Raw genomic sequence first — 27,272 nt, 5'->3', positions numbered from 1 at the left:
CCCTTTATTTTTTTGAGCGGTGTATATCTCCACACCGTATTTTAGCCTTCTCTGGATAACAAAGAGAAAAAGTTCAGCACGGTCACTGCGCAGCAAAATATATCGGACGTTGCAGGCTTAGAAAACGGAGCGAATCCCTGTTCCTGCGTGGACCTCTAAGCGCCTCCACGAAGCAATGCCGCCCTTCTGCGTTGTTTTCTCTCCTGACAGACGGGCCGCCCAGCTTGCTGTCTCGGATGGCTGGGCTGTCACCTTCGGTCGCCTTCAGCCTCCTCCTGCCTACGGTCCACCTCCAAGGGGCGGGCAGTGGCGGGAGGCTTTTGCCTCCCCGCGCCGCCTCCCTCCGGTCCGGGGGCTGCTTTGACTGGCAGGCCCTTCACAGCGTCTGCGGCCGACGGCCCGGAGTGGCGCGTGAAGGAGTCGCGTCTTGCGGCCGCATTTGGGCCGCCCGCGCAGCAGGGCGAGAAGAAGCGGGGAAAGCAGCTGCCGGGGAGCTACCGCCGGGCGGTATGAAAGCGAAGCTTCGCGCCGAGGGTGAGAACCGCCGGCGGGAATCCTTATCCACCCCCGGCGCAGGCTGAGGGTCTCTGGGGACAGGGCGAAGTAGCAAGGACTGCGCCGCGGTGGAGGAGTTCCTCCTGGGCTGCGAGTTGCGAGGAGCGCGCGCTTTTCTGTGGAGAATGCGATGAGTCCCTGCAGGATTATGGAAGAGAGGGGGACTTCTGAGGATATGCAGGGGGCGCTTTACGTTGCGGGGGAGGGGAGGGGACAAACTAGGTCCTTCAAGTGGGCTTTTTTTCCCCCGCTGTGAAAAGAAAAATGTCTGAATTGCCCCCCCCCCCCGAGTCAGAGGGAACTTCTGAGGATATGCAGAGGGCATTTTACGTACGAGGGGTGGGACATACTCGGTCCCTCAAGCTGGCTGTTTCCTCCCCCGCTGTGAAAAGAAAAATGTCTGAATTGCCCCCCTCCTCAGAGGGGACTTCTGAGGATATGCAGAGGGCATTTTACGTTGGAGTGGGGACATACTCGGTCCCTCAAGCGGGCTTTCCGCCCCCCCGCTGTGAAAAGAAAAAATGTCCGAATTGCCCCTTGAGACGCAACATTCACCTGTGCAGCTGCCCCTGCAGCCTCTCTCACCCCTTCTTCTATCCCAATGGGGCTGCTTGCAGGCCTGAGGGAAATGCTACCAAGAGACTATTGGGCAGGTGAGGGTGGAAGGGGCATCCTGAAGTCCTTTTTAGGACCCTCCCCACTGTGCCCTTCTCACCCACCTGCTGGGAGGTGGGAGTTTTCTTTTGCAGGCAGGGCAGAGAGGAGGAAGCTGGGGAGAGCCTAAGCTGGGCCTTGTCCCTTGCCTTCCCTCCTGTCCCTTCCTTCCTCAGGCAGAGAAGGCAGGGGTGTGTTTGGCCCGCTGATGGGTTTGCCCAGCCGGCTGCACCTCCCTGGCAACCTGCCTTTGCCTAAAGGTGCCGAATTAAAATTTAATTTACAGATGGGCCTTTGGCTTGGGGAAAGTGGTCTGAAGGCGCAGAGGCCCCAGCAGTCGGGTTTCAGATTGCACTCGGAGGCGCTAGTATCCATCGCTTTGGTGCGGAGAGCGCCTCGCAATCCTTGCCCTCCTTTTTTCCTGCTGTGTGTTTCTAAATTCACGGAGTAATGCTACCGCTCACACTTTGCAGATTGTGCTCTTTTTTTTTTAGACAAGGTCCTTTCGGTGTAGGGCATTCGTACAATTTGTTGTTAGGAGGATTTGCATGCTTGTAATACTGTAGTGGTGTTGGAATCATCACAAAATGTCAGTTTACCATGGACTAAGCTGAGGAGCTTGGTCCCGCTTTTTTTTTTTTTTTTTTTCTTCTTCTTCTTCTTCTTCTTCTTCTTCTTCTCCTTCTTCTTCTTCTTCTTCTTCTTGTTCTTCTTCTTCTTCTTCTTCTTCTTCTTGTTGTTGTTCTTCTTCTTGTTCTTGTTCTTCTTGTTCTTGTTCTTCTTGTTCTTGTTCTTCTTGTTCTTCTTCTTTTTCTCCTTCTTCTTGTTCTTGTTCTTCTTCTTGTTGTTGTTCTTCTTGTTCTTTTTCTTCTTCTTCCTTCTTCTTGTTCTTCTTCTTCTTGTGCTTTGCTTTGCAACACGCTCACATCTCTGTTTGAGTTAAAGGACTTTACAATAAAAATTGTTTGGTAGGGCAGGGAGCCTGGCAGGCATCCAGGGGCACCTGAGAACCCTCAGGCATCACTTTGGAGACCCAGAAGCCTTAAAAAAATAACATAAACTTGAAAATAAGGGGTTTTTTGTTCTATGGAGCTTAAAGTCTAAATTCGACTGAATGAAGATGTGATCAGATTTGAATAGAGGAGTGGAGGTGAAGAGATCATAGGGGGAAGAAGGAAATAGGATGGGCATAAATACAACCAGATAGCTTTATATGGTTGCTATGACAAGTTTAAGTGATAGATTTTTTTAAAAGAAAGCTGAAAAACCCTGGCTTTTGACATGAAATATGATTAAGGGGAAAGAAAGGGGCTGAGCAGAAATTCCAGGAGTTCTGGATCTTGAGGACAGTGTGAAAGAACAAAGGTTGCCGGAATTACAAACAGAAATGTACCGTGTTAAGAAAGATAGTCATGACTTTCCCAATGCTACAGCTGCTCCTTGATTTATGACCACAACTGGTCCTTGACTTATGGCCACAATTGAAATTTCTGCAGCTAAGCAGGGCAGAAAGTCATTGTTTTCAGCACCATTGTAACTTCAAATTGTCACTAAATTTAAGGTTGTAAGTCAAGGACTATCTGTATTGGTTACATTTTGTGGCGGATCTAGAAATCTTTATCCCCACATTTATGCTCGTATTTCCATCCCACACTTTCATTATTAAAAATAATCTCAAAATGGGTTATAAGTCATTGCAAACAATTAAATTTGAATTAGCATTTTCTTTAAAAAAATTAATGAAACTAACTTTTAATCACTATTCCATATGGAATAGAAATATACTGTGGTTCCAATTTAATTGAAAGTTTGAAAATGTGCATCTTTGAAAGAAGTTCAGTTTCAATTGTTACAGAAATAGATTCTGCAATGAAGGTGTTTGGTTTTTTTTACTGGAAATGCCTTCGTTCAGGTCATTGTATTATGAATTGAGCAACTTCAAGGAAGCATCGTGTGTAGATCTTTTGTAGCTGATGGACACCTACAAAAGGAGGTATCCAGGTCCCACATTTATCAGATGCTGATGTGAGATTGCAAGTAGAGATAAATCTAATTAACAGAAAATTAAAGGCTTCCTCGACTCATGCTTGGCCCATGGGATCTACATTAATATCTCCAGGTCTTCTGCAGCATCCACAGAAATAGTTTGCCACTGACTTCTCTTGGGTGTTGTCTTCAGTTTGCCAGTGCAGCTTGCTTCCCAAGATTTTTCTGCAGGCCTTCTATCCAGACCTGACTGCTTTGTTTTTTTCCAAGGTCATCCAAGATTGAACAGGTCCTATCAAGGCAATGACTAATTAGCTGAGCAAAAAAAATAAAGGTGAAGGGTCAATTTATACATCACATTAATTCATAATATGTTTGCTGGTTTTATAAGCCCAATGAAATGTGGGCACTGCCATGTTAAATAGAAACTTTTCCACAACAAACCACACTGTAATTTCAATCATTCCAGTTCATTTCAGTGGAACTGGTGGAGAAAAACTTAATTAAGTTCCATTTAACTTTTTCTAGAAAGAGGTTTTGGGAGCTTGCCCAGTGCTGTAGGGTAAATAGAAAGGTATTTCAAACAACAGTGATGAAGGCACTTAATAATAGATCTTATTTTTCTTTTCTTTTTAAAAAAACCCTCAAATCTCTCCTCCCCACCTGCTGGATTATCAAGGGTGGGGGTTACTAAAGACTTGTGCATTCTTTAAAACAAAGTAAATATAGGCTTGGATTGCTTGGTCCATTAATGAATCAGTATGGTGTGGTTATGTTCCATGGGTTCTATCCACTTCAGAAGAAAAGGATTTAGAGGTAGTGATTTCTGACAGTCTCAAAATGGGTGAACAGTGCAGTCAGGCGGTAGGGAAAGCAAGTAGGATGCTTGGCTGCATAGCTAGAGGTACAACAAGCAGGAAGAGGGAGATTATGATCCCGTTATATAGAGTGCTGGTGAGACCACATTTGGAATACTGTGTTCAGTTCTGGAGACCTCACCTACAAAAAGATATTGACAAAATTGAACGGGTCCAAAGACGGGCTACAAGAATGGTGGAAGGTCTTAAGCATAAAAGGTATCAGGAAAGACTTCATGAACTCAATCTGTATAGTCTGGAGGACAGAAGGAAAAGGGGGGACATGATCGAAAAATTTAAATATCTTAAAGGGTTAAATAAGGTTCAGGAGGGAAGTGTTTTTAATAGGAAAGTGAACACAAGAACAAGGGGACACAATCTGAAGTTAGTTGGGCGAAAGATCAAAAGCAACATGAGAAAATATTATTTTACTGAAAGAGTAGTAGATCCTTGGAACAAACTTCCAGCAGACGTGGTAGATAAATCCACAGTAACTGAATTTAAACATGGCTGGGATAAACATATATCCATCCTAAGATAAAATACAGAAAATAATATAAGGGCAGACTAGATGGACCATGAGGTCTTTTTCTGCCGTCAGTCTTCTTTGTTTCTATGTGTGGCTGCAACCATATTTTTACATTTGTCTTACAGGTGATTGTGGTCTTTTGCAACTTTTGAATTATTCAGATCCTCAAGAGAGCATCTTACTCACCAGTTCTCGCTGACAGTGGATAACACCTTCAGATATCCTTTTTTCTATTAGCAATGGAGAGATATGAAAAAATCAGTAAGATTGGGGAAGGCTCCTATGGGGTTGTTTTCAAATGCCGGAATAAAGACACGGGGCAAATTGTTGCTATCAAAAAGTTCCTGGAATCTGAGGATGACCCTGTTATTAAAAAAATTGCACTTCGAGAGATTCGGATGTTAAAGGTAATGAACTGGCATCTGCTTATTGGAAACTTATTTATATGCTTTTCTATATGCTTATTTTTTCTTTCTTTCTTCTAACTAATCCAATGGCCCATTTTATCTGAACATCACTGTGCCTTTTATATGGCAAATATATTGTTGGATGCCTGCCCAAGAGTCATCCAGCTTTTGGAAACTTATCTTTAAAATATATTTCATGGATCATTAACTATACATAAAGAACACAGGCTATGCATTTGATAGCTATGATAGATAGCTCTGATAAAAAGCCATGAGAAGCAGTGGAAAGAGTGGATTTAAATAAGATTATTTATTTCCTCAATTTAACATGTGAACTGTAGACTTAGAATAAACATATTTTAACAATAGTGATTTTCATTGTTGTATTCCATTCTGTTTGAGAACTTTTAATCCTATAAGAAGATTGATAAATCTCTAATGTAGACATCGGGGGATTTCATTGCCGGTTCGCTCCTTGACGCCACATGTGGGCATTGTGTGCTCCCTGGGCGCTTTGCATGGACACATATGTATGCACAGTGTTAAAAACCCAGTTTATGTGCTTAAACAGAAGCAAAAAAACAGTTCCCGTGCATGCGCAGAAGCAAAAAACAAGATGGCGCCTCCTATGACATTGCTGAGAGAGCCGGTTTGGAGGCGGGGTAGACCTGAGGCATTGCCGGTTCCAGCGACCCAGGAAGTAATGGGCTGCTGCCCCCACAGGGAGGCGCAGTGGGGGTAGTAAGTTTGTGCACTATTTATTGAGTACCTAATAGTATTTTTATTGTCTTCCTTCTCTAGTACCTTAGTATGATCCTTAATTACTTTTAAAATAGGAAATAATTAAATAGTATGTTTTTACCCATAAACGCTTTAATCATTTTAATCATTAAATAGAACGGAACTTTTATAGCAATTAAAGAAAATTGAGCTACTTGCCTAATCTGTTATTATACTGAACCTCGTGGGTTCAGTACAAAACCTTAAAATGTTACTGTGCTCCTCAACAAATAATGCTGTCTATCATTTGTCCTTTTGGTGTCTATTCAAATAATGTGGCTTAATCAACTGAAAAAGAGTCCAAGCACCTATTTGAAAACTTATCTCGGTCAGTAAGCCACTCCCACCCAGTCATATGACCTTTAAGCCACCCACGGCCACATGATTGTCAAGCCACTCCTACCCGGTCACATGACCATCAAGCTACACCCACAAAATAAGCCACACCCACAGTGTGACAGTAAAAATCCTGGCAACCCGTCACTGGACCCAGTTACTACCGGTTCCATAGAACCAGTCTGAACCAGGAGGAACCCACCTCTGGTCGATATGATTAATTGTGATTAGGATAGTAGAAAACTGTTTTATTCCTTTCTTTCAGCTTCTTGTGCTATTTAGATTCGGGTCTCCTAAATCAATTCATGTAAATTATTTACCTCATATACTCTCCCATAGGGTTCCGATCAGTTTACAATGAATTTTTATCATATCTGTCTCTGAAAGATTCTATAATCCAAATTCTGTAAGAGGAAAAAAACCTGCATTTTGTAAATTGAGGTAAATCATTGTGGACAATTGATTGAGGTATTTTCTTGGGTTTATTCTGCTAGTTATATGTGATTTGTGGGCAAATTGTAGCGCCAATGGGCCACAGTTCAATCCTCCTGCTGTTCCTACTATTAACATAATTTATGTTTACAGGTTGGTTTATTCAATTTATTTACAACAACAACAACAACTCTGGGCAACTAACACAACTTAAAGCACTAAATATAAATGATTACAAATTTACAATTAAAACATAAAAGAAAACCTTCAACTGTTCCCCATTAGTATTCATTACCATAATCAATGGCATCGTAGCTTGTATTATTATTTTTAGCACAGAAAGGATATACAAGGAACAAGGCATTGTAAAAATACCAGGGACACAATTCCTGCAGTAGATTTCCTGCTGTTATTTGGATGCATCCCCCCCCCCCAATAGATAGTGGACAAACTCTCCTCTGTTCTCTAGCAATTTATCCTCGACTTTTGGTAGGGCAGTTCATGGGTGCAAAGAGGGGCTTGGAAGCAGTAGTGAGATCCTAATTCTTTTACTACTGGTTCTGTGGGCATGGCTTAGTGGGCGTGGTGTGGCTTGCTGGGCGTGGCTTGCTGGGTGTGGCAGGGGAAGGATAATGCAAAATGTCCATTCTCACCCAACTTCTGGGGGAAGGAGACTGTAAAATCCCCATTCCCTTCCCATTCGTTGGGGAGAAGGATATTGCAAAATCCCCATTCCCACCCCACTCTGGGGCTAGCCAGAAGTGGTATTTGTCGGTTCTTTGAACTACTCAAAATTTCCGCACCGGTTCTCCAGAACCTGCTGAAGATAGATTTGTGGATTGTCTGTTGTTAGCTTTGCTTGTTACCTCTAGCTTCTCTGCATTGTGGTATCTCAACAGCCATTTTCCTTATTAATTAAATTATTTTTCAAAGAAGTGGAAGAAAAATTTAAATGAAAACCGATATTCTTATTGGAACTTATGAAGCATCTTTTTTCTAGTTTGTATTTACACAAAATAATAAGAGTTTCTAGGAATTAATGGGCATGAATCATCCTTCTTAGCTGAAAAGAATTATTTTACACAATGTAAAATTTTCCAGGCTGAGTCATTTGATATACTCTATGTATATTAAGAATATAATGATTACGTTGGTTGAGGATGGTGGGAGTTGTAGTCTGCCACAACTACAGAGTTCTGGCTTGGCAAAGGTTGCTCTAGAACTAATCACACAATCTTTTAGGGCCAATGCATACATTTAGTATTTTGATAACATTTTTCAGGCATCCTTATAAAATACTGTTGTTATTCTAAATCAGAAATACTGATTTAGGAGAAAGTAATTTTAATCTTATGCCATCAACACCATTGACCTTTCAGGATTATTGAATTATTGGATTGGAATGGGGCTTGGAGGTCTTCTAGTTCAACCCCATACCCAAAGCAAAAATCTTCAGACTGCCCCAAACAAATTGGCTGAACATTGCTTGAAACTTCCAGTGTTGGAGCACCTACAAATTTAAGGAGGCTGGTTCTTCTACTGCTTTATAACTCACAGTCAGGAAAGTCCTCCTAATTTTCAGTTTGAATATTCTTCTGTAAAGCTTCTGTAAAGCTTGTGCTTGTCTGCTCATAGGCACTACAGACAGTAAACCAGGGATCCCCAAACTTTTTACACAGGGGGCCAGTTCACTGTCCCTCGGACTGTTGGAGGGCCGGACTATAAAAAAAAAACTATGAACAGCTTTAAGACTTGTGGGCTTCGGCGGCCAGGAGGGGGAAGGAAAGGTGGGCGCTCTCGATCACTACACGAGAGACAAACTTACCAAGGGAGAGAGGGGGCGGGATGTCCCCAAGGCTGCCCGCCAGCAAATCAGCTGTCGGGCGGGAGAAACGGCGTCGGTTCTACCCTGCGGGTTTTGAAAAACCTGCACGGAGTTTGTTGAACAGTGGCCAGGAGCACAGGACATGGACGCATCCTGTGCTCCTGTCACTCACCCACGGGCCGGATAAATGGCCTCAGCGGGCCACGTTCGGCCCACAGGCCATAGTTTGACGAATGCTGCAGTAAACCCATATCCTCTTCTCCTGCAATATATTGCAAGATTACTATGCCCATCCTGGACCCAGCCTTCCTTAGGCTAAACACTCCCAGGTTTTTAACCATGCATAAATTTGTACACCTCAATTACTTTCCCTTATTTGCTTCTTTTCTAGACTAAAACACTCCAAATGTTGCAATCTTTCATTGTAGAAAAGCTTCTCCAGCCCTTTGATTATCTTGGTTGTCTTCTTCCAGTTCCATTAAATCCTTTTGAAGTGCAGTGATCAACGCTGAATACAGCATTCAGCTTGCTATATCCTGCTTGAGGAATATTGAGCACAATAATGAGTTCCCCAGATTTCAACCTTATGCATCTCTGTTGAAGCAGCCAAAGATTGCATTGGTTCTTTTAATAACTGTAATATACAACTACATGCTTGATCTATGTTCTATCAGGACACCTAGATCTTTTTTCACGAGTATGGCTGCTGAAGCAGATAGCATCTATCTTGGCTCTCTACATCTGATTATCAAGTCCATTTCTGTGTATTTTTAACCTTCCTTTTCTTGATAGATACACAGTACTTCCAAAAAACAGCATTTGATGGTAATCTGCTATTATTTTCATTTATTTGCCTCTGGACTAAATGTGTATGGAAGCCTTCCTAAAAATAAAGGGCAGTATCCTATTTTTTTTTTCTTAGAAGCCAAAATAATCTTTAAAAATAGTTGAATAAATTCAGATGACACATGGTTCAATAATTTTGCAGTTGATATTAATTTGGTTTTCAATTCATAAACTACATCAAATTATGTACAAATAGTTTAAAGTTGGAGTAGCATTGACTAGCTGTTTTCCAAGATAAGTCCCTTAAAAGAACCATGATGTCTTGGCTTTTGTTCCATACCTGGCCATTTGTCTTGCAGGTGAAAAAAGAGATGTAGAAAATAGTGTTTATCAATTAAACATTTATCCCCTGCATAATGCACTCAGCAATATGGAAAAGTAAAACGAAGTAGCAGCTGGATATCGGGTCAATTGGAGACAGTATTGTTAGATTAATATTGAGGAGACTCAAATGGATTTGATTTTATCAGCGTTTCACTAAATGCTGAAAAGATGGTTGAATCTTAAAATAGGATGTAGAGTGAGCTCATTTTGATGTTCTGTTAATATATGTGGTGAATTCAGAGGCATTGGGGTATTTCAATTGTTTTCAATTTTTTAAATTATTAATATTATTGGTTATACTGTACTACTATTTGTTAGTGTGTTGTGTGTTGAGTTGGCAGCCATTTATATTTAAATAACAAGTAAACCCAGTTTATTCCTCCTAAGCCAGGAAATTGCACTGAATTATTTTGGATAAGGACATAGTTGCTGTGAAGATAAAATTGGAGAAAGATGTGTTATGTACTCAATGATATTGAACAGGAGAGGCAAAATGAAAATCTAATAAATACATAAGTAAATAATGGCAATCTCTATGCATTCTCTGTGTTTTGAGATCAGCAGAAAGTTAGATGGTGATAAGCCTATTTTAAATACAGTTTGTTTGGAAATGCCTTGATATCCTTTACTGGACTTTTTCATTTCCTGACTGGGAAAAGATATTTCTAATGATTTGGAGTGACGTTTCTTGAAATTTCATTCATTTCTTGCCCTTCATACTGGGAAAAGCAAAGGACAAACAAATTCTCCTCAGTATTTATTTATGTTATTTATTTGTCAAGTACATATTGGTAGTATACATAGATATATAACTTTGCTTATATGCATGATTTGGTATGGGTACCAATAAGAAGGCAGCATTAGGACAGGGACGGTAGGCACGCTGGTGTACTTATATACACCCCTTACTATATTTAATAATTATAATAATAATTATAATAATAATTTATTAGATTTGTATGCCGCCCCTCTCCAAAGACTATCTATTTATTTATTTATTTATTTATTTATTTATTTATTTATTTATTTATTTATTTATTGGATTTATATGCCGCCCTCTCTGAGGACTCGGAGAAGCTTACAACATATTGAGAAACACAATATACAATGCAGATATCTAAAATCCAATTAATTTAGCTAATTAAATTTAAAAACCCTAATAACATTTAATATCACTCATTCCCATTCCACAGCAGACACACCTGCATTCGTCGGCCAGGGGACTAAAGTCTAACGGCCCCAAGCCTGGCGACACAGATGAGTCTTGAGATTCTTACGGAAGGTGAGGAGGGGGGGGGCAGTGCGAATCTCTGGGGGGAATTGATTCCAGAGGGCCGGGGTCCCCAAAGAGAAGGCTTTTCCCCTAGGTCCCGCCGGACAACATTGTCTTGTTGGCGGGACCTGGAGAAGGCCGGTAAAGCAGCTATTTATTTTATTTTATTTTATTTATTCGATTTTTATGCCGCCCTTCTCCTTAGACTCAGGGCGGCTTACAACATGTTAGCAATAGCACTTTTTAACAGAGCCAGCCTATTGCCCCCACAATCCAGGTCCTCATTTTACCCACCTCAGAGGGATGGAAGGCTGAGTCAACCTTGAGCCGGTGATGAGATTTGAACCGCTGACCTGCAGATCTACAGTCAGCTTCAGTGGCCTGCAGTACAGCACTCTACCTGCTGCGCCACCCCAGCTTATGTGAAGGAATTATCTCTCCTCATGTAAAAATGGGGTTGGATGATCTGAATATTGATACTTGGCCTGTTGATAGCCCCACTCTCCCCATAGATATATTTCATCTTTTAAAAAATATCCATTCATCCATGTTATTAGCAACGCACTCTTGAAATAAAATGGGCTTTATCCTGTGAAGAAAACGTCTTCTGGTCAATTCTGAAGGATTACACCCAGTTCTAACTCTCCATTCAGATGATATTGCCTTAAGGCTTAAGCCTTTAGGCCCAGAGGAGGTAACCATGGGTCCTGGGTGGACATTGTACGTTACAATTCCTCAATTCCAAAACTTTGACTATGTTTCTCTCATGCCCTCATCACCTCGAGGCTCGACTACTGTAACACTCTCTACATGGGGCTACCTTTGAAAAGTGTTCGGAAACTTCAGATCGTGCAGAATGCAGCTGCGAGAGCAATCATGGGCTTCCCTAAATATGCCCATGTTACACCAACACTCCGCAGTCTGCATTGGCTGCCGATCAGTTTTCCCAGGTTATCTCCGGGACCGCCTTCTGCCGCACGAATCCCAGCGACCAATTAGGTCCCACAGAGTTGGCCTTCTACGGGTCCCGTCAACTAAACAATGTCGTTTAGTGGGACCCAGGGGAAAGGCCTTCTCTGTGGCGGCCCCGGCCCTCTGGAACCAACTCCCCCCAGAGATTAGAATAGCCCCCACCCTTCTTGCCTTTCGCAAGCTTCTTAAAACCCACCTCTGTTGTCAGGCATGGGGGAATTAAGATATTCTTTCCCCCTAGGCTTCCACAATTTTTGTATGGTACGTTTGTATGTATGATTGGTTTTAAAATAAGGGTTTTTAGCTTCTTTAGTATTGGATTGCTGCATGTTCTTTTTACCACTGTTGTTAGCCGCCCCAAGTCTACAGAGAGGGGCGGCATACAAATCCAATAAAATGAAATGAAATGAAATGAAAGTTTCTGGCACAAGTGGATATTGTACCCCAAAGCCAATGAAGATATAAAAGTTGCTTACTTCTCCTTCTGCGTGCTTTAAACCCATGGTAGCATTCAAATCTACCCTAGCTATCTGAAGAGATCCAGAAGTCTGATAAGCAGTTGTGGAAAGATTAATAGTTATTTCTAAAGCCCAGGAAGAAATTCAATAGTAGGGGAAGCAGCTTATGTCAGGAAAGCAGTGATAAATGGCAGTTGAAGGAACCAAGAGAGAGAGAACTGGGGAAGCAAAGCATTTCAACAATTTGCACCGTTCTTTGCCAATGGATCTGTGTGCTGAATTGTGTTGATTGAACAAGTGCGGGCCTGCTCTGACGCCCGTTCTGAAAAACACTTTCTCGGTCAATAGTAACAGATTGTTTGTTTGCTAATTGGAGAACAGTGTGGGTTGAGATCTAATCCATCAGGTATGGGGAGACAGGATTCTTAATCCATCATTTTTCTGTGTTGTGTAAACAAAGGAAGAACAAAGGCTTCAACAACGCCATGGTCATTCAGATTTAAGAGATTAAATGAGCAGCGCCATTTACCTTGTCTGCCTTTTAGGGTACAAGTGTTGGGTTTGAAGTATATGTGAACAGAACGTTATCAATGGGGAAAAATGGCTACTTGTGGTTATATATCAACTTTTCTGCCAGGGTGCATCTGGATCCTAGTTGCTGGGATACATGTATTGCTTGTGAGTTTCCTTCTGTGAGAAACTTGGTGGTTTTTCATCCAATCCAGCACATCTTTATATAAACTCTTAGGAACACCAAATCCAGGAGACCCCCCAAGGTGATATCTTGGTATCTTGGTGATATCTTCTGCTGCACGAATCCCAGCCACCGATTAGGTCCCACAGAGTTGGCTTTCTCCAGGTTCCGTCGATGAAACAATGTCGTTTGGCGGGACCCAGGGGAAGAGCCTTCTCTGTGGTGGCCCCAACCCTCTGGAATCAACTCCCCCCAGAGATCAGAATTGCCCCCACCCTCCTTGCCTTTCACAAACTCCTTAAAATCCATCTCTGCCATCAGGCATGGGGAAGTTGATTCCCCATACATGCATGTATGATTGATTTTATATTATATTTATATTAAGGGTTTTAAATTGCTTTTAATAATTGGATTTGTGCTGTGCTTTATTGTTGTGAGCCGCTCCGAGTCTTTGGAGAGGAGAGGCATACAAATCTAATTAATAATCATAACAACAACAACAACAACAACAACAACAACAATAATAATAGTGACATCGCAATCCCAGGGGACAGCAGAATTGAGGAGAAGCAGATAGAGAAATTAGTGAAATACGAAGATCTAAAAATCGAGATGCAACGACTCTGGCATAAGCCAGTGAAAGTGGTCCCAGTGGTACTTGGCACTCTGGGCGCAGTGCCAAAGGGTCTCAGCAGACATTTGAAAACCATCTGAATTGACAAAATCTCCATCTGTCAATTGCAGAAAGCCGCTTTACTGGGATCGGCAAACATAATTCGCCGCTACATCACTCAGTCTTAGGTGCTTGGGAAGCGCCCGACTGGTGATGAAATACGAAATCCAGCATAGTGATCTCGTTTGTTGTGTTATATTGAAATAATAATAGTATTTTAAAAATCTGAAATCACCTTTTTGTTGCTGTATTGCTGTTAAATCACTCTGTGTTTAATTAGAATGACCTCTGAAACAGACCTGAGCCATCCATGACCTCATACTGCTTCCATTAACTCATTTGTTAAAAACATATTTGCCAAATCTCTAAAACTGGCCAATTTCATATTGTGGTATATAATACTAAAAGCAATTAAATATAATTGTATTTTTTAAATGGAGCATACACTCCTTATTTGGAGGCTTTTTATGGAAGGGAAAAATTTGTAGAAGTTAATTAAAAAATTGAATAATAATAATAATTGCAACCAGCAAAAAAAAAGATAATGTCTATGGAGAAAAGAATTGTAATCCTCAACTTTGATCCCAAAGAATCCTACCATATTCCCTAATCCAGTGTTTCCCAACGTTGGCAACTTGAAGATATTTGGACTTCAACTCCCAGAATTCCCCAGCCAGCATGGTAATAAAGCATGGTAATAAAGCAAAGCTGAATTAGAAATGAAATTCTGAGCAATGACTCTCCAACCTTTTTGCTTAATATGGTGACTATGTTTTACAATTAGACCACATTTTAGAATGTTGACTTATTATCTTTATTTTCTTCAACTGAACTTGCTTTGCAAATGTTATGTTTTTATAGCAACTGAAGCATCCCAACTTGGTCAATCTTCTGGAGGTCTTCCGGAGGAAACGAAAGCTTCACTTGGTCTTTGAATATTGTGACCATACCGTCCTTCATGAGCTTGACAAGAATCCACGTGGGTAAGTTGCCGACTCATGAAATTCATAGAAACTGCAGTTATAATGTCCATACCTCTCTGCAGACTTTTCTTGCTAGATGTAACAGATCTGCAACCATCAATCTTGAAGGTTAGAAAAAGGCCACTGTGTGGTTGCCATGGATTAAGGCATGCTTGCAAAAGAATGGTTTGAGAGCTTGCTGTGGACGCTTGCAAAAGAGATAATGAGCTGAGTCGGGATCATGTATACTAAGGAAGGGAAATAACTCTTCTTTAGACCTTTAAATTGATCACTGCTGAAAAGATTTCTTCCACCTCAGTGGCATTTTTTGAGAAAGCCAATCCTTGTCAATTTATTTTTAAAAGCCTGAAGTTTGATATTTGTATTTTTAGGGGTTTTAGTTGTTTTATTATTGGATTGTCACATGCTGTTTTTATCATTGTTATTAGCTGCCCTGAGCCTACGGAGAGGGGCGGCATACAAATCCAATAAATTATTATTATTATTATTACTATTATTATTATTTTATTTATTTATTTATTTATTATTTAGATTTGTATGCCGCCCCTCTCCGCGAACTCGGGGCGGCTCACAACAAAAAATATAAACAATCGTACAAATCCAAATAAATTCAATAAATTTAAGTATTTAAAATAGTTTTAAAAAGAACCCCACTATATTAACAAGCACACACACAAACATACCATACATAAATTGTACGTGGCCGGGGGAGGTGTTTCAGTTCCCCCATGCCTGACGACAAAGGTGGGTTTTGAGAGCTTTACGGAAGGCAGGGAGAGTAGGGGCAGTTCTAATCTCCGGGGGGAGTTGGTTCCGGAGGGCCGGGGCCGCCACAGAGAAGGCCCGCCAACCGACATTGTTTAGTTGATGGGACCCGGAGAAGGCCCACTCTATATTATTATTATTATTATTATTATTATTATTATTATTATTATTATTATTGTATGAAACCTAATACAATAGATACAGATACTAAAGTTTTAAATGAATGATCAGACCTTGGAAAAATTGTCATTTTTCATGCCATGGAAATTGATTTATTTGGAAAATTGTTGCTGGCAGCTTTGTAACAGCTCTTGAAAACGCTGGTCAGTTCTTAAGAATCATAGAAGACATAGCATTAGGGCACTTCTACATGTGGTCTCTGTGCCAGTTTGAAAGCAGCTCGAGATCACTTGAATCTCATCAACTACAGTATGTTTGAAAGCTGCTTTACTATATTTCTGGCTCTGCTGCAGTGGCTTTGAAATGCCAACAAATGTATTAATTTAGAAGGTCACCATATCCCAAAATTTCTTTGGTTAGTTTAAATAATTAAAAGAGAAGAGAAAAACACTTTAAAAAGTGAGATTAAAAAAGATACTCAGATAAAAATCACTCAGGATCTAAAATATTGCATAAAACCTGCCAGGACTCACAAACAGCCTAACGCCAAGCTTGTTCATAAGAGCAAGTTTCCAGGTTGCCACTAGGTGGCACTGTTTAATGGTGGGGACCCCGGGGAGTCTCACTTTGCCCAGTTCACCGATTGGTCAAAGCTACTGGCGACAGATAACCAGGATCTATGAAGGATTTTATAACTGACAAGTGTGGACCCAGAAACAAACTGGCAACCAATGCACTGGTGAGAAACCGTAAGCTACACACTGATCTCAAATGGAGAGCATCACCCCGTCCATAGCAAAAGGTGAAAAATTCTAGATCCAGAGGCTCATAACAGCTACAGCGAATCAATCTGAAAATAGCCTCCAGGCACTACTACGGTAGGCTTATTGTCGCAATGCATTCACTCTGTGCATTAGTTCTTATAAATACTCTATTTCTTAAATACCAATCAGTAACTGTATAGTTTTCATTTTACTTCATGCTGGAATGGCATATTAATGCTGTTCTCTTAGATAATTGAGAGCCACCCAGATAGAAACATAGAAACATAGAAGTCTGACGGCAGAAAAAGACTTCATGGTCCATCTAGTCTGCCCTTATACTATTTTCTGTATTTTATCTTAGGATGGATATATGTTTATCCCAGGCATGTTTAAATTCAGTTACTGTGGATTTATCTACCACATCTGCTGGAAGTTTGTTCCAAGGATCTACTACTCTTTCAGTAAAATAATATTTTCTCATGTTGCTTTTGATCTTTCCCCCAACTAACTTCAGATTGTGTCCCCTTGTTCTTGTGTTCACTTTCCTATTAAAAACACTTCCCTCCTGGACCTTATTTAACCCTTTAATATATTTAAAGATGCATCTGGGAATTGTTTTCCTTATTTTTTTTATTTGTGCTTGCTTCTTGCTTGCTCCCATTTTAATCCACAGCTGCTGTGACCTAGCGGTGGAACTCTTTCCTCACAATCAGGAGGTTGTGAGTTCGATCCTAGATAGAGGCAGATATAAGGGTCTCCTGCTTGGGGAGGGAGTTGGACTAGTCCAGGGGTCCCCAAACTTGGCAACTTGAAGATATGTGGGCTTCAATTCCAGAATTCTGGGAGTGAGTTTATTTATTTATTTATTTATTTATTTATTTTATTTGTCAAACAATTATAGGGTGATAATTTGTACAAATTAAACATTAGATAAGTAATGATAAAAAGTAACAAAAGAAGACAATAGGACAGGGATGGTAGGAACAGTGGTGCGCTTATGCACGCCCCTTACAGACCTCTTAGAAAGGGGGAGAGGTCAATTGTAGATAGTCTAAGGTTAAAGGTTTTTGGGTTAGGAGTAGAAACCACAGAATCAGGTAGTGCATTCCAGGCGTTGATTACTCTGTTGCTGAAGTCGTTGAAGTTGAAGTCCACAAGTCTTAAAGTTGCCAAGTTTGGGGACCCCTGGACTAGATGACCTGCAAGGTCCCTTCCAACTATGTTAATCTGTTACTTGACTTCTTGACTAATTCATTTTAAAAAACTACATTGAATATTCTAAATAGTTTGTCCTCAATTTTAAAATAAAAATACTGCAGCATGGGTTGTGTATATGTAGGAATCATCTAGGAAAGATGTTGAATTCTACACACCCTATTTTTGCTGCCTTTTCCATTTTTTTTTCCTTCCAGGGTCCCAGAACATCTTGTGAAAAGCATAACTTGGCAGACTCTCCAAGCAGTGAATTTTTGTCACAAACACAATGTAAGTCATTCCATCCCAGCATTGCCACTTTCTGTTCTGCACTTACTGTACCAGTTTGTTTTTGCAGAGCTAAGGACTTTGAGCTTACTAAATTTGTATTCCCGTGTGGTATGCTGTATTACCTTCTATCTCCATGTTGCAGAACAAGATCTAAACCTTCACCTCTTATGTATAATTGCTAAAATTATCTCAAGAGTGGATCAGATATAAAGCTGTTTTCCACATTTAAATGGTTTTTACAGAAATGTTTTCATGGGGGAAAGGCTAATTTGTCTCCAATTTTGACATTTTGCCAAAAGAAATAAAAATGACCTGATTCCGTGATAAATTTCTTATCCCTTAAAAGAGTGGTTGGCAATTTTTTAAAAATGTATTTTAATGCCAAAGGATAGGTTTTGGTGATTCCTAGTATTTTGATTATTTTAATTTTGAACATATAGTAATTTTGATTGGATTGAATCTTTTGGGGAAGTAATAGCTACCATTTTTGCTTCCTCTTAAGCAGCGATGGTGAACCTTTTTTCCCTTGGGTGCCAAAACAGCATGCAAGTGCACTATCACACATGCGCAAGTGCCCATACCCATAATTCAATGCCTGAAGAGGGCAAAAACAGCTTCCCCAGCCCTCCCAGAGGCCCTCTGGAGGCCGAAAATGGCCTGTTTCCCAACATCTGGTGGGCCCAGTAGGCTTGTGTTCAGACTCCAAAAGCTTCCCTGGAGCCGGGGAGGGTAAAAATACCCTCCCCCATCCCCCAGAGGCTTTCTGGAAGCCAAAAGTGCCCTCCCATCAGCTGGCCAGCACACACATGCACATTGGAGCTGAGCTAGGGCAATGGCTCACGTGCCAGCAGATATGGCTCCGTGTGCCACCTGTAGCACCCGTGCCATAGGGTCGCCAACACTACCCTAAAATAACTTCCCCAAGTTAGTAATTCTGGATTGCTGTTCCAGAATTCCCAACTTCCAACCATGCTGATTAAGAATTTTATAATTGCAGGTTGGGAAAAGACTTTCCAACAGAATCAAGAATTTCCAGATTATGGAGAACATGCGTAGCAATTAATATATAAATATGTTTCTTAACGCTTTGTTATATACCAAAACTTCAAAGGAAGATTAGATTAGATTAGATTTATTGGATTTATATGCCGCCCCTCTCCGCAAACTCGGCAAATGTCACTGGCGTGTATATCTTATATGTCTTTATTTTCTCTACAAATGAAACAGGGTTGCAGATGTTTATTTATCAATCATAAAAAAGTGAGAGGACCTCATTGTCTCAAGTATTAGATCTCAAGACTAGACCGCCTGAGATGAATAAAAGAAAGTATTGTGTTTTCTGCTCAAACATATATCATTATGTCTCTCTTTCTATGTCTAGTGCATACACAGAGATGTAAAACCGGAGAACATTCTCATAACGAAGCATTTTGTCATTAAGCTCTGTGATTTTGGATTTGCTCGCATATTAAGTAAGTTTATTATATGAAGTTCAGTCCTCTTTCACTAGGCAGAGATCCTGCAACAATACATGAATGTATGATTTTTTTCCTGTTTAATCCTGTTACTAATGTTCCTGTCCTATCCTCCATACTGACCTACCCAGGCTTCATGCTCAGGGGAATCCAGAGTATGAGACCATGGTCTTTCGAGATTGAAGGATGCCAATGCAATGCAATGTTCCTGTTAATGGATAAAAACCACAAGTTTTCTGTTTAAAGTTTGTTAAGCAGTTAATTAATTTAAAGCAGTTACCCTTTTATTTATCCTTTGATACTCATTTCAGAAAGAGTAAAAAAGCATACAGAAGTGAAAAATCAAATGCAGCTTTGATCTCTATGTCAGAGACAGGACAGATTTTTGTTCTTAGTTCTACAGATTACAGTTCCAAATTACATTTCTCAGCTAAGTGCATGTAAACAAAAAAGCAACCCAACTCAATTACTCCAATATTCATGTAAAGACAAAATGAGACGTTCAAAACAAGACATGTTACTTTCACTCTTTCTTAAAATGAGTACCAGAGTTAGTAAACAAGAGCAGGTTTGCTTCTTTGGAGGCAACTGAGAATGACCCTTACCATATAGAGTTTGTAATTCATTTATTATTTATAAATATTTTTTTTTAAATTTCCTTTACCCTTGAAGGGAAAGTCTAGAGAGTGAGTGTGTCTTTAGTCCCTTACTCTAAATCAGTTGTTCTCAACCTTTCTAATGCTGTGACACCTTAATACAGTTCCTCATATTGTGGTGACCCCCAACCATAGGTCTAGTGCCAGTTCTCCCAACAGAGGTTTAAGCTGATTGGCAGGAAGGTCAGAGGGACACTCCCACTGACCAACACCTGATTGGTCCAATTGTAAAAAATATGTTCCAAGGCACAAGAATAGAAGCTTTAGTGCCTAACACCTTGGGAAATTTGTCTTTTCCCATTGTTTTAGGCATGCCCTGTGAAATGGTCATTTGACCCCCCAAAGAGATCCTGACCCCCAGGTTGAGAACCACTACTCTAAATGGTACTTCTTTTTCTGCAATCCTTTCTTCTACTCCTTTCAGCTGGGCCCTGTGACTACTATACGGATTATGTGGCTACCAGGTGGTATCGTTCTCCTGAGCTCCTTGTAGGTGATACTCAATATGGCCCTCCTGTAGATGTCTGGGCTATAGGCTGCGTCTTTGCTGAACTTCTTTCTGGCATCCCTCTCTGGCCTGGAAAATCTGATGTGGATCAACTGTACTTAATCAGGAGGACATTAGGTAAGCGGAGGTTACTGAGAAACAGATACCTCTAAGTCAGGGGTCCCCAAACTTGGCAACTTTGAGACTTGTGGATTTCAACTCCCAGAATTTTCCAGCCAGCTAGGAGTTTGTTGTGGTTAGCTCTGGCCCAGCTCCTGCCCCAAGGAATGTGCAGGTGAATGTGGGGGAAACATCCACATGCTTCAGGCCTGTTTTGCTCCTGATGGAATCTGCCGACGAAGCCTCCTCTGACCAAGGAAGCGTGAGTGACAGGGAAGAGGGGAGTTTGGCAGACAGCCCAGGAGGAGATCAATCATCTGTATCATCCCTGGAGTCTGAACAAGAATTAATGACACATCCACGCGTGCGTAGAGTGATGCATAGGAGACAACAACTGAAGGATTATTACAAGAGAAAATGAGGCCACCTGTGGTTGGGTGGGGCTGTTGTAATTAGTGCTACAGATAAAAGTGCAGCCTGGTGTTTTAGCCTCATGGCAGTTTATCTGATTCATTGTTTTGTCAAGATCATGGTTTTTGTGCTGTTCAAGATTGTGTGTGGACTCTCTGGACTTTAGAATTGGACTCAATTTTCCAGTTATTGGGTGAGCAATTGGATCGCATTTAACCTGTGCCTTGTGTGTACCAGAAAATCCCTTTGACACTTAAAAAGGGAGCTGTTTCTGTTTTTCTGTTTATAAAAACTTTTGGGTTTTCCTTTTATCGTGTGGTGTGTGTCTTCCTGGACTAATTACCCTGTAATTATGGGCGGTTGAAACACACCGGCAGAACAGAGTTAAAGTTCACAAATCTGAAAGTTGCCAAGTTTGAAGACGGCTGTTCTAAGTTGTCTGTTGTTTCTTTCCTCCTCACCCCCTTCCCACCTCTGGAGTGTCCATGTGAAGTTTGTCTGTCTCCTGTGTAAACACCCTGGAAAAGCATGACATGTGTTGCATTGAGTCATGGGACTATTTTGTTAATTGAAGTCCATTTTTGTATATGTTCGTCAACTTTCTTCATCATGATATTTGCGAGAGAGGGAAGAAGAAAGACTATTTAAGGCATCCTTATTCCTTAAGGATTCCTACTTAATAGGTAATAGTACCCATTACTATTCCTAATTCCTACTCCCCCTCCCCAGTCAAGGATTGTTTACATTTAAGTAACCTTTAGCAACCTGAGGCCTTTAAAGGCAAGAAAAGTAAAGCCAAAATCCAGCCCATTTTAAAAGAGGGGAGGGAGCTCAGCAAATTTGAAAAGACCTTTTTTGGCCAGTCCTAGGGACGAGTGTTTGGCTGGTTACCTAGGCACCCATGTTTCTGAGTCAAGCCATTCTTCTCTCCCATCTGCTTCTATTACAAACCTTACACAGGATGAAGTCTTGGTGATGCAAATGTTTAAAACTGACTGCACTGTTTGATTCTTGTTCAAAGGTGATCTCATTCCCAGGCATCAGCAAGTCTTCAGCACAAACCAGTTCTTCAGTGGGGTGAGGATACCCGATCCAGAAAGCATGGTGAGAACTGCCCTCCTCAGTGGTCTTACACAAGGATAGCACCACTGGACCTGACAGCAATCAGGATGGCAAAAATGTGGACAACCAACAATTGCCCATAAGAAAGAGGGGGGGGGGAAAAACAAATCTGTAACTGACAGCCCTAGACACAGTAGCCTGAGAAAACAGAGCTAGCTTGCAAGTGTTTTCTCCTCTCTTCAATGCAAAGAGCAGATTTTTTGAAAAAATACTGCTTTTACAGATTAGCTATTTCGGGACCCAGGACATTGCTTGGTTACCAATTGTTGCCTAAAAAGAATGGTTCACTTTTGGATATGGCTCTAGAGAGACATGTAACTAGGTGCAGTCTGGAGATCAACACCCAAATTGGTTTCTAGGAGGGGGGGGAAGGATTGTTATTGGAAACAGAAAAGAAAGCTGCAGACTGCAGGACTTGTGATTAAAAAAACCCCTGCAAAGCCAAAGAGCCAATTTATCTAATTCTCTCATCTATCCTGGGAAACATTCCCTTAAAAGAAAAATGCATTTTTGTTTTATTTTGTTTTTCTTTGTTGTTATAGGAATACAATGGGTTTGGGTGAAATCCTTAATAACTATTTATTTATTTATTTATTTGTTTGTTTGTTTGTTTGTTTTGTCCAATACATAATACACATTGAAGGGAAAGATATGTAATAATATAAGTAAAGAAAAGAATAGAAGATAAGATATAAAAGTATAGGTGAACATATTTGAAAGGAAGAAAAGATAAATGAGATAAGGAGAGACAATTGGACAGGGGACGGAAGGCACACTGGTGCACTTATGCGCGCCCCTTACTACGGAGAAGAATCTGCTAATCTTTATTTTCCTTTTTTTTTAAAAACCTAGGAACCACTAGAAATGAAGTTCCCCACTATTTCTTATGCTGCTCTGGCACTAATGAAGGTGAGGAAGACATCTTGATGTTTGTGGTCATTTATTGGGGGCTCATAAATACAGTACCTTCTGGTATAAGCCATCATCCAGTCCAGAGTGATCTTCAAATTTACTGCAAATTACTCCCCCAAAATCCTTTAGATTGGTTAATAAGGAAGATGGTAAGAAAAAGTGCAAGGATCAAAAAGCAAGTTTTCAAATGAATGTTTAGATGTGATGCACTTTTGGTCTGAGAAAAACACTGAAACTGGTTGTGAGTTCCAATTGTTGCTGAAATGCAACTCATCCGTTTGTGCTGAATGGGGTTTTGGTAGTTTGTACTTCAGCAACAAGTACAATTAGACTTGGAGAAGCAAGACAAATCTAAACCAGCACCCGTTTCCGAAGCACCTAGAAAAAAGCTGGTCAGCTGTAGGTAGGTAGGAGCATGACACAAAGAAATGTGCCTTTTACATTTTCAAACGGGGTGTGTGAGACCTTCAGAATGGAAATCTCATATTTATTTATTTATTTATTTATTTATTTATTTTATTTATTTTGTCCAATACACAATGAGGGTTTTAGTGGGTATATATCTATATACACATAGTAAAATACATGATGAAGGTTATAGAGGAGATACTCATTAAAAATATATCTAAGAAAGAATAGAAAAGAAGATATAGTAATAGAACATATCAATGAAAGAATAGAAGAAGAGATATAGGAATAGAAGAAAGGTATAGGAGATATAGGAAAGCAATAGGACAGGGGACAGAAGGCACTCTAGTGCACTTGTACTCGCTCCTTACTGACCTCTTAGGAATCTGGATAGGTCAACCATAGATAATCTAAGGGTAAAGTGTTGGGGGTTTGGGGATGACACTATGGAGTCCGGTAATGAGTTCCACGCTTTGACAACTCGGTTGCTGAAGTCATATTTTTTACAGTCAAGTTTGGAGCGGTTAATATTAAGTTTAAATCTGTTGTGTGCTCTTGTGTTGTTGTGGTTGAAGCTGAAATAGTCGCCGACAGGCAGGACGTTGCAGCATATGATCTTGTGGGCAATACTTAGATCTTGTTTAAGGCATCTTTCTAGGCCCAGGATTGAAAGTCTAGCCTCATAGGGTATTCTATTTCGAGTGGAGGAGTGAAGGGCTCTTCTGGTGAAGTATCTTTGGACATTTTCAAGGGTGTTAATGTCTGAGATGCGATATGTGACATTGCCCTGAAAATATTTTTTTCTAACATGGGTAAAAATGTGAAAATAATGTTTGTTGGAACGTGTTCCTCTTTGGAAACAAATTGCCTGCTTGTTTTTTTTTTTTTAATTGATAGCATTATTTATAACATGGGTTCTGTTGATGCTTGCATCTGAAATGTAATCATTGTTTTACTCTCTGCAGAGAGAAATGCATTTCATTTTCCTGAATCCTTTTTTGAAGCCGTAATTACATGTTAGTCGGTATGCATTTCAGTCTCCTGCTTGTGTTGTCTCAGGGCTGTCTTCACATGGATCCCACTGAAAGGTTGACCTGCGAACAGCTCCTTCAGCATCCTTATTTTGATAGCATTCGGGAGGTAGAACTTGGGAGGGAACGAGAAAGATCTATTACACGGAAACCAAACCGGCCGCCTCGAAGGCATGTGCCTGGGGTAAGTAAGACTCACTAGGCAATGCAAACTACAGGAAATGATTGATTTGATTTTTTGATTTTACTAGATTTGTATGCCACCCCTCTCCGTAGACTCTGTAGAACTCCCACCCCACTGTTTGCGACTGTTACCTCACCTATTTATTCCAATGTTCAAAACAATTTGACATCTTTAAAAAAATCAAAACCAAAATAGAAATTTGTATTTGGAATAATTAGCGCTAGTAAAAACTTTTCAGAAGCCATCTGCTTTTACCATTTTCTTGAATACGATACTAGGGAGCCTCAGGACTCCAGTGCTGAACTTTTCTAAGAACTTTTCTTTGTCGGCAAGTATAAAATTTAACACAAAAATAGTTTTGTCGCGAAAGCAACTGCCTGTGAAGGCTCCTGGATTGGAGCTGAAAGGCAAAAGTGGGAGTAGTATGTTCTGTCTCATATTTGGGTAGACAAGGTTGCCCTGATTTTTTTAAAAAAACAACACTTTTTCCGAGAACCTTGCATTGAAATAGGCTAAAATGAAAGGCATATACATGTCTTCCAGTGAATTATAATTTATACTTTATCTTTCAGCTACAGTATCTGCCCCAATTAACCAGCAGCAACATTTTACCTGCTTTGGATAACAAGAAGTATTTCTGTGGAACAAGGAAACTCAACTACCGTTTCCCAAACATCTAAAAAACAAAAGCAGTTATCACAGCTAGTCCATTCTGTCTTGTGTTCCTAACTATGGAGGGGAAAAAAAACCTTGGAATACACAGTATCTATACTGGCATCAGCTGCAGCAAACCACAATGTTCTGGCTGAAAAGTAACAAACCTTGGAAAGGAAATAGCTGTTGAATGTGTGCGCGCTCACACACACACGGTGTCAACAAAAGATTTGAAATAATTTATCAAAGTTCATCAGGAAAATGGTTATTTGGGCCTCTTGGAAAATTGTATCTCCAATTATCAAGCACTTGTAATTTGTACTTTGTGGGACAAGAATTCTTGCTTCTGCTGCAGCAGGAGTTGGTAGCGGGGATCCATACATGCCAAATATATTTCACTCACAAAATCCCCGTGTGTCAAAGCAAGAGAGAACCTTTGGTCTTCTAGAGATGTAGTTAGTTTCCTGGGCAGGCGGAACCTGCAGGTTCTTTGTACAAGGGGGTGGAGGGTCGGCTTTGCAGGTTACAGACGAGAACCAGAAATGCCTGGATTCGAACTTTTCCTTTCTTGCTGATTTCGCAACAAATAAAATGTAAAGAAGCTCTATAATTAAACATTTTGTTTCTTTCAATTGTAATCAATGTTATTTTTACCTAGAATAATTAGAAATAAAATAAAAAAATAATATGTATATTTTTTTCATAGGATTCATTTAATTATTAAAGATGCTCTCATAACATATTTTAAAAGCCATTTTCTATCAAAACAAGAATCAGAGAAATGACGTGGCCTTTAATGTTCATAATCAGAAACCTCACTATCATTAGTTATGCAGAATTCATTATTGTAGATTAGCATCCTCAAATTCACCCATTATTTATAGTAGTAGTTTTCCTCCAAAAATTAACTTGCAACACTTTTAATTATGACTGTACAGGCCAGCAATATCTATCCCATAATCTCAACTTTCCCCATAAAAACTTAAGACTCTTACTCCATCATGTGGAGTTAGTGGCTTTGGCCTGCCAGAGACTTATTTTTCACCTGGGATTCTGTATCTCATGCAAGGGGAGTATTAGAGCTGAAGGAACAGACTGTGTCTTGCATGCTCCTTTCTGCAGCCTTCTTTTTCTTCTTCTTCCATTTTTCAATTTACATATCAATAAACATTTTTAACAGTACTGTGCCATGTTTCATATGGTTATTTACATTTATTTCTATACATCTTTATTTCTCTTTTCTAACTAATTGTACTACTTATTCCATTTCTAATTTTTTAATCTTGTAAAGTGTATTCTACATTTGTCTTTTTTCCCCTTTGTTTTTGCTAGATAGGCTATTGCTGTGCCCCTCCAGTTTGCTTTAGCCATGTCACACATAGTTTGTAATCATGTTGACTGCTTCATATTTTCTTCAAATAATAATTCCATTTATTTTCTAATTCATAAAATAAATTCTTCTTTTAAAATTTGTGGGTTTTGTGTCCACCTTTTCCTAACTTTTTTCTGTCCTTTCCAGATTATTTTTAAGGGATTATGATCAGCCCATATATTTGGCATTATTTCTATATCTTTTCCTACCTCTCCATTCATCCATACCATATCCATCCAGGACCAGGATTTATGTGGCTTTGAAAAAAAGGTATATATACTTTTTTCATTGGATTCAATTCCCTCCACAGTTCAAATAAATCGGATAGGTTAAGTTCTTGTGCCATACTAAAGAATGACCCCGGTAATACTTTCCATCTTTTTTATTTTTCATACCACTAACACAATCCATTTTCTCATTCACCACTGCATTGTAATCACCTACCATACAAATATTTCCATGTCCCATTTCTGTCAATTTTTCATGTAACTTACTATATTATTTTTTACTTTCATTTGGGGCATAGATTGTTACTAATAGCCATGATTTCTGCTCAAATTGTAGTTCCATCCTTAACATTCTTCCCTCTGTACCCTGGTATTTTAATTTGTCCTTTATTCCTTCCCTAATATATACTGCTATTCCCCCGTTTTTGTTCCGCTAGTGCTTTATATAATATTCCTAATTTCTGGAATTCCAAACATTTCCTAAATTCTTCTATA

At 40.0% G+C, this 27,272-nt stretch overlaps 1 protein-coding gene across 2 annotated transcripts; it reads left to right on the top strand.

Moving 5' to 3' along the window:
* The first annotated feature begins 288 nt into the window (after window positions 1–288).
* Window positions 289–25,870, top strand: CDKL1 (cyclin dependent kinase like 1). 2 transcript variants are annotated; one of them, XM_070749052.1, is made up of 10 exons: window positions 289–534; window positions 4,707–4,988; window positions 14,463–14,584; window positions 17,646–17,718; window positions 19,100–19,190; window positions 20,274–20,474; window positions 21,889–21,971; window positions 22,842–22,898; window positions 24,369–24,524; window positions 25,097–25,870. In XM_070749052.1, exons 2-10 carry the CDS (start codon window positions 4,821–4,823, stop codon window positions 25,202–25,204), a joined length of 1,059 nt encoding a protein of 352 aa, XP_070605153.1. In that variant the 5' UTR covers window positions 289–534; window positions 4,707–4,820; the 3' UTR covers window positions 25,205–25,870. The 2 variants fall into 2 exon arrangements, with proteins under 2 accessions (XP_070605153.1, XP_070605160.1); XM_070749059.1 differs by having other exon boundaries at window positions 319–534; window positions 25,103–25,870.
* Window positions 25,871–27,272: the final 1,402 nt, after the last annotated feature.

The sequence above is a fragment of the Erythrolamprus reginae genome, chromosome 1 (genome assembly GCF_031021105.1).
Source record: "Erythrolamprus reginae isolate rEryReg1 chromosome 1, rEryReg1.hap1, whole genome shotgun sequence".
In the NCBI taxonomy this organism is placed as follows: domain Eukaryota; kingdom Metazoa; phylum Chordata; class Lepidosauria; order Squamata; family Dipsadidae; genus Erythrolamprus; species Erythrolamprus reginae.
Note: the sequence above shows the minus strand (reverse complement) of the source record. Positions and strands in the feature narration are given on the sequence as shown.

Excerpts from the sequence above, each read along its gene's own strand:
- CDKL1 (XM_070749052.1), top strand. The coding sequence starts at position 4,821 with ATGGAGAGATATGAAAAAATCAGTAAGATTGGGGAAGGCTCCTATGGG. Across the intron at positions 20,475-21,888 it reads CTTAATCAGGAGGACATTAG|GTGATCTCATTCCCAGGCAT; the intron begins GTAAGCGGAGGT and ends TCTTGTTCAAAG. Across the intron at positions 21,972-22,841 it reads TACCCGATCCAGAAAGCATG|GAACCACTAGAAATGAAGTT; the intron begins GTGAGAACTGCC and ends TTAAAAACCTAG.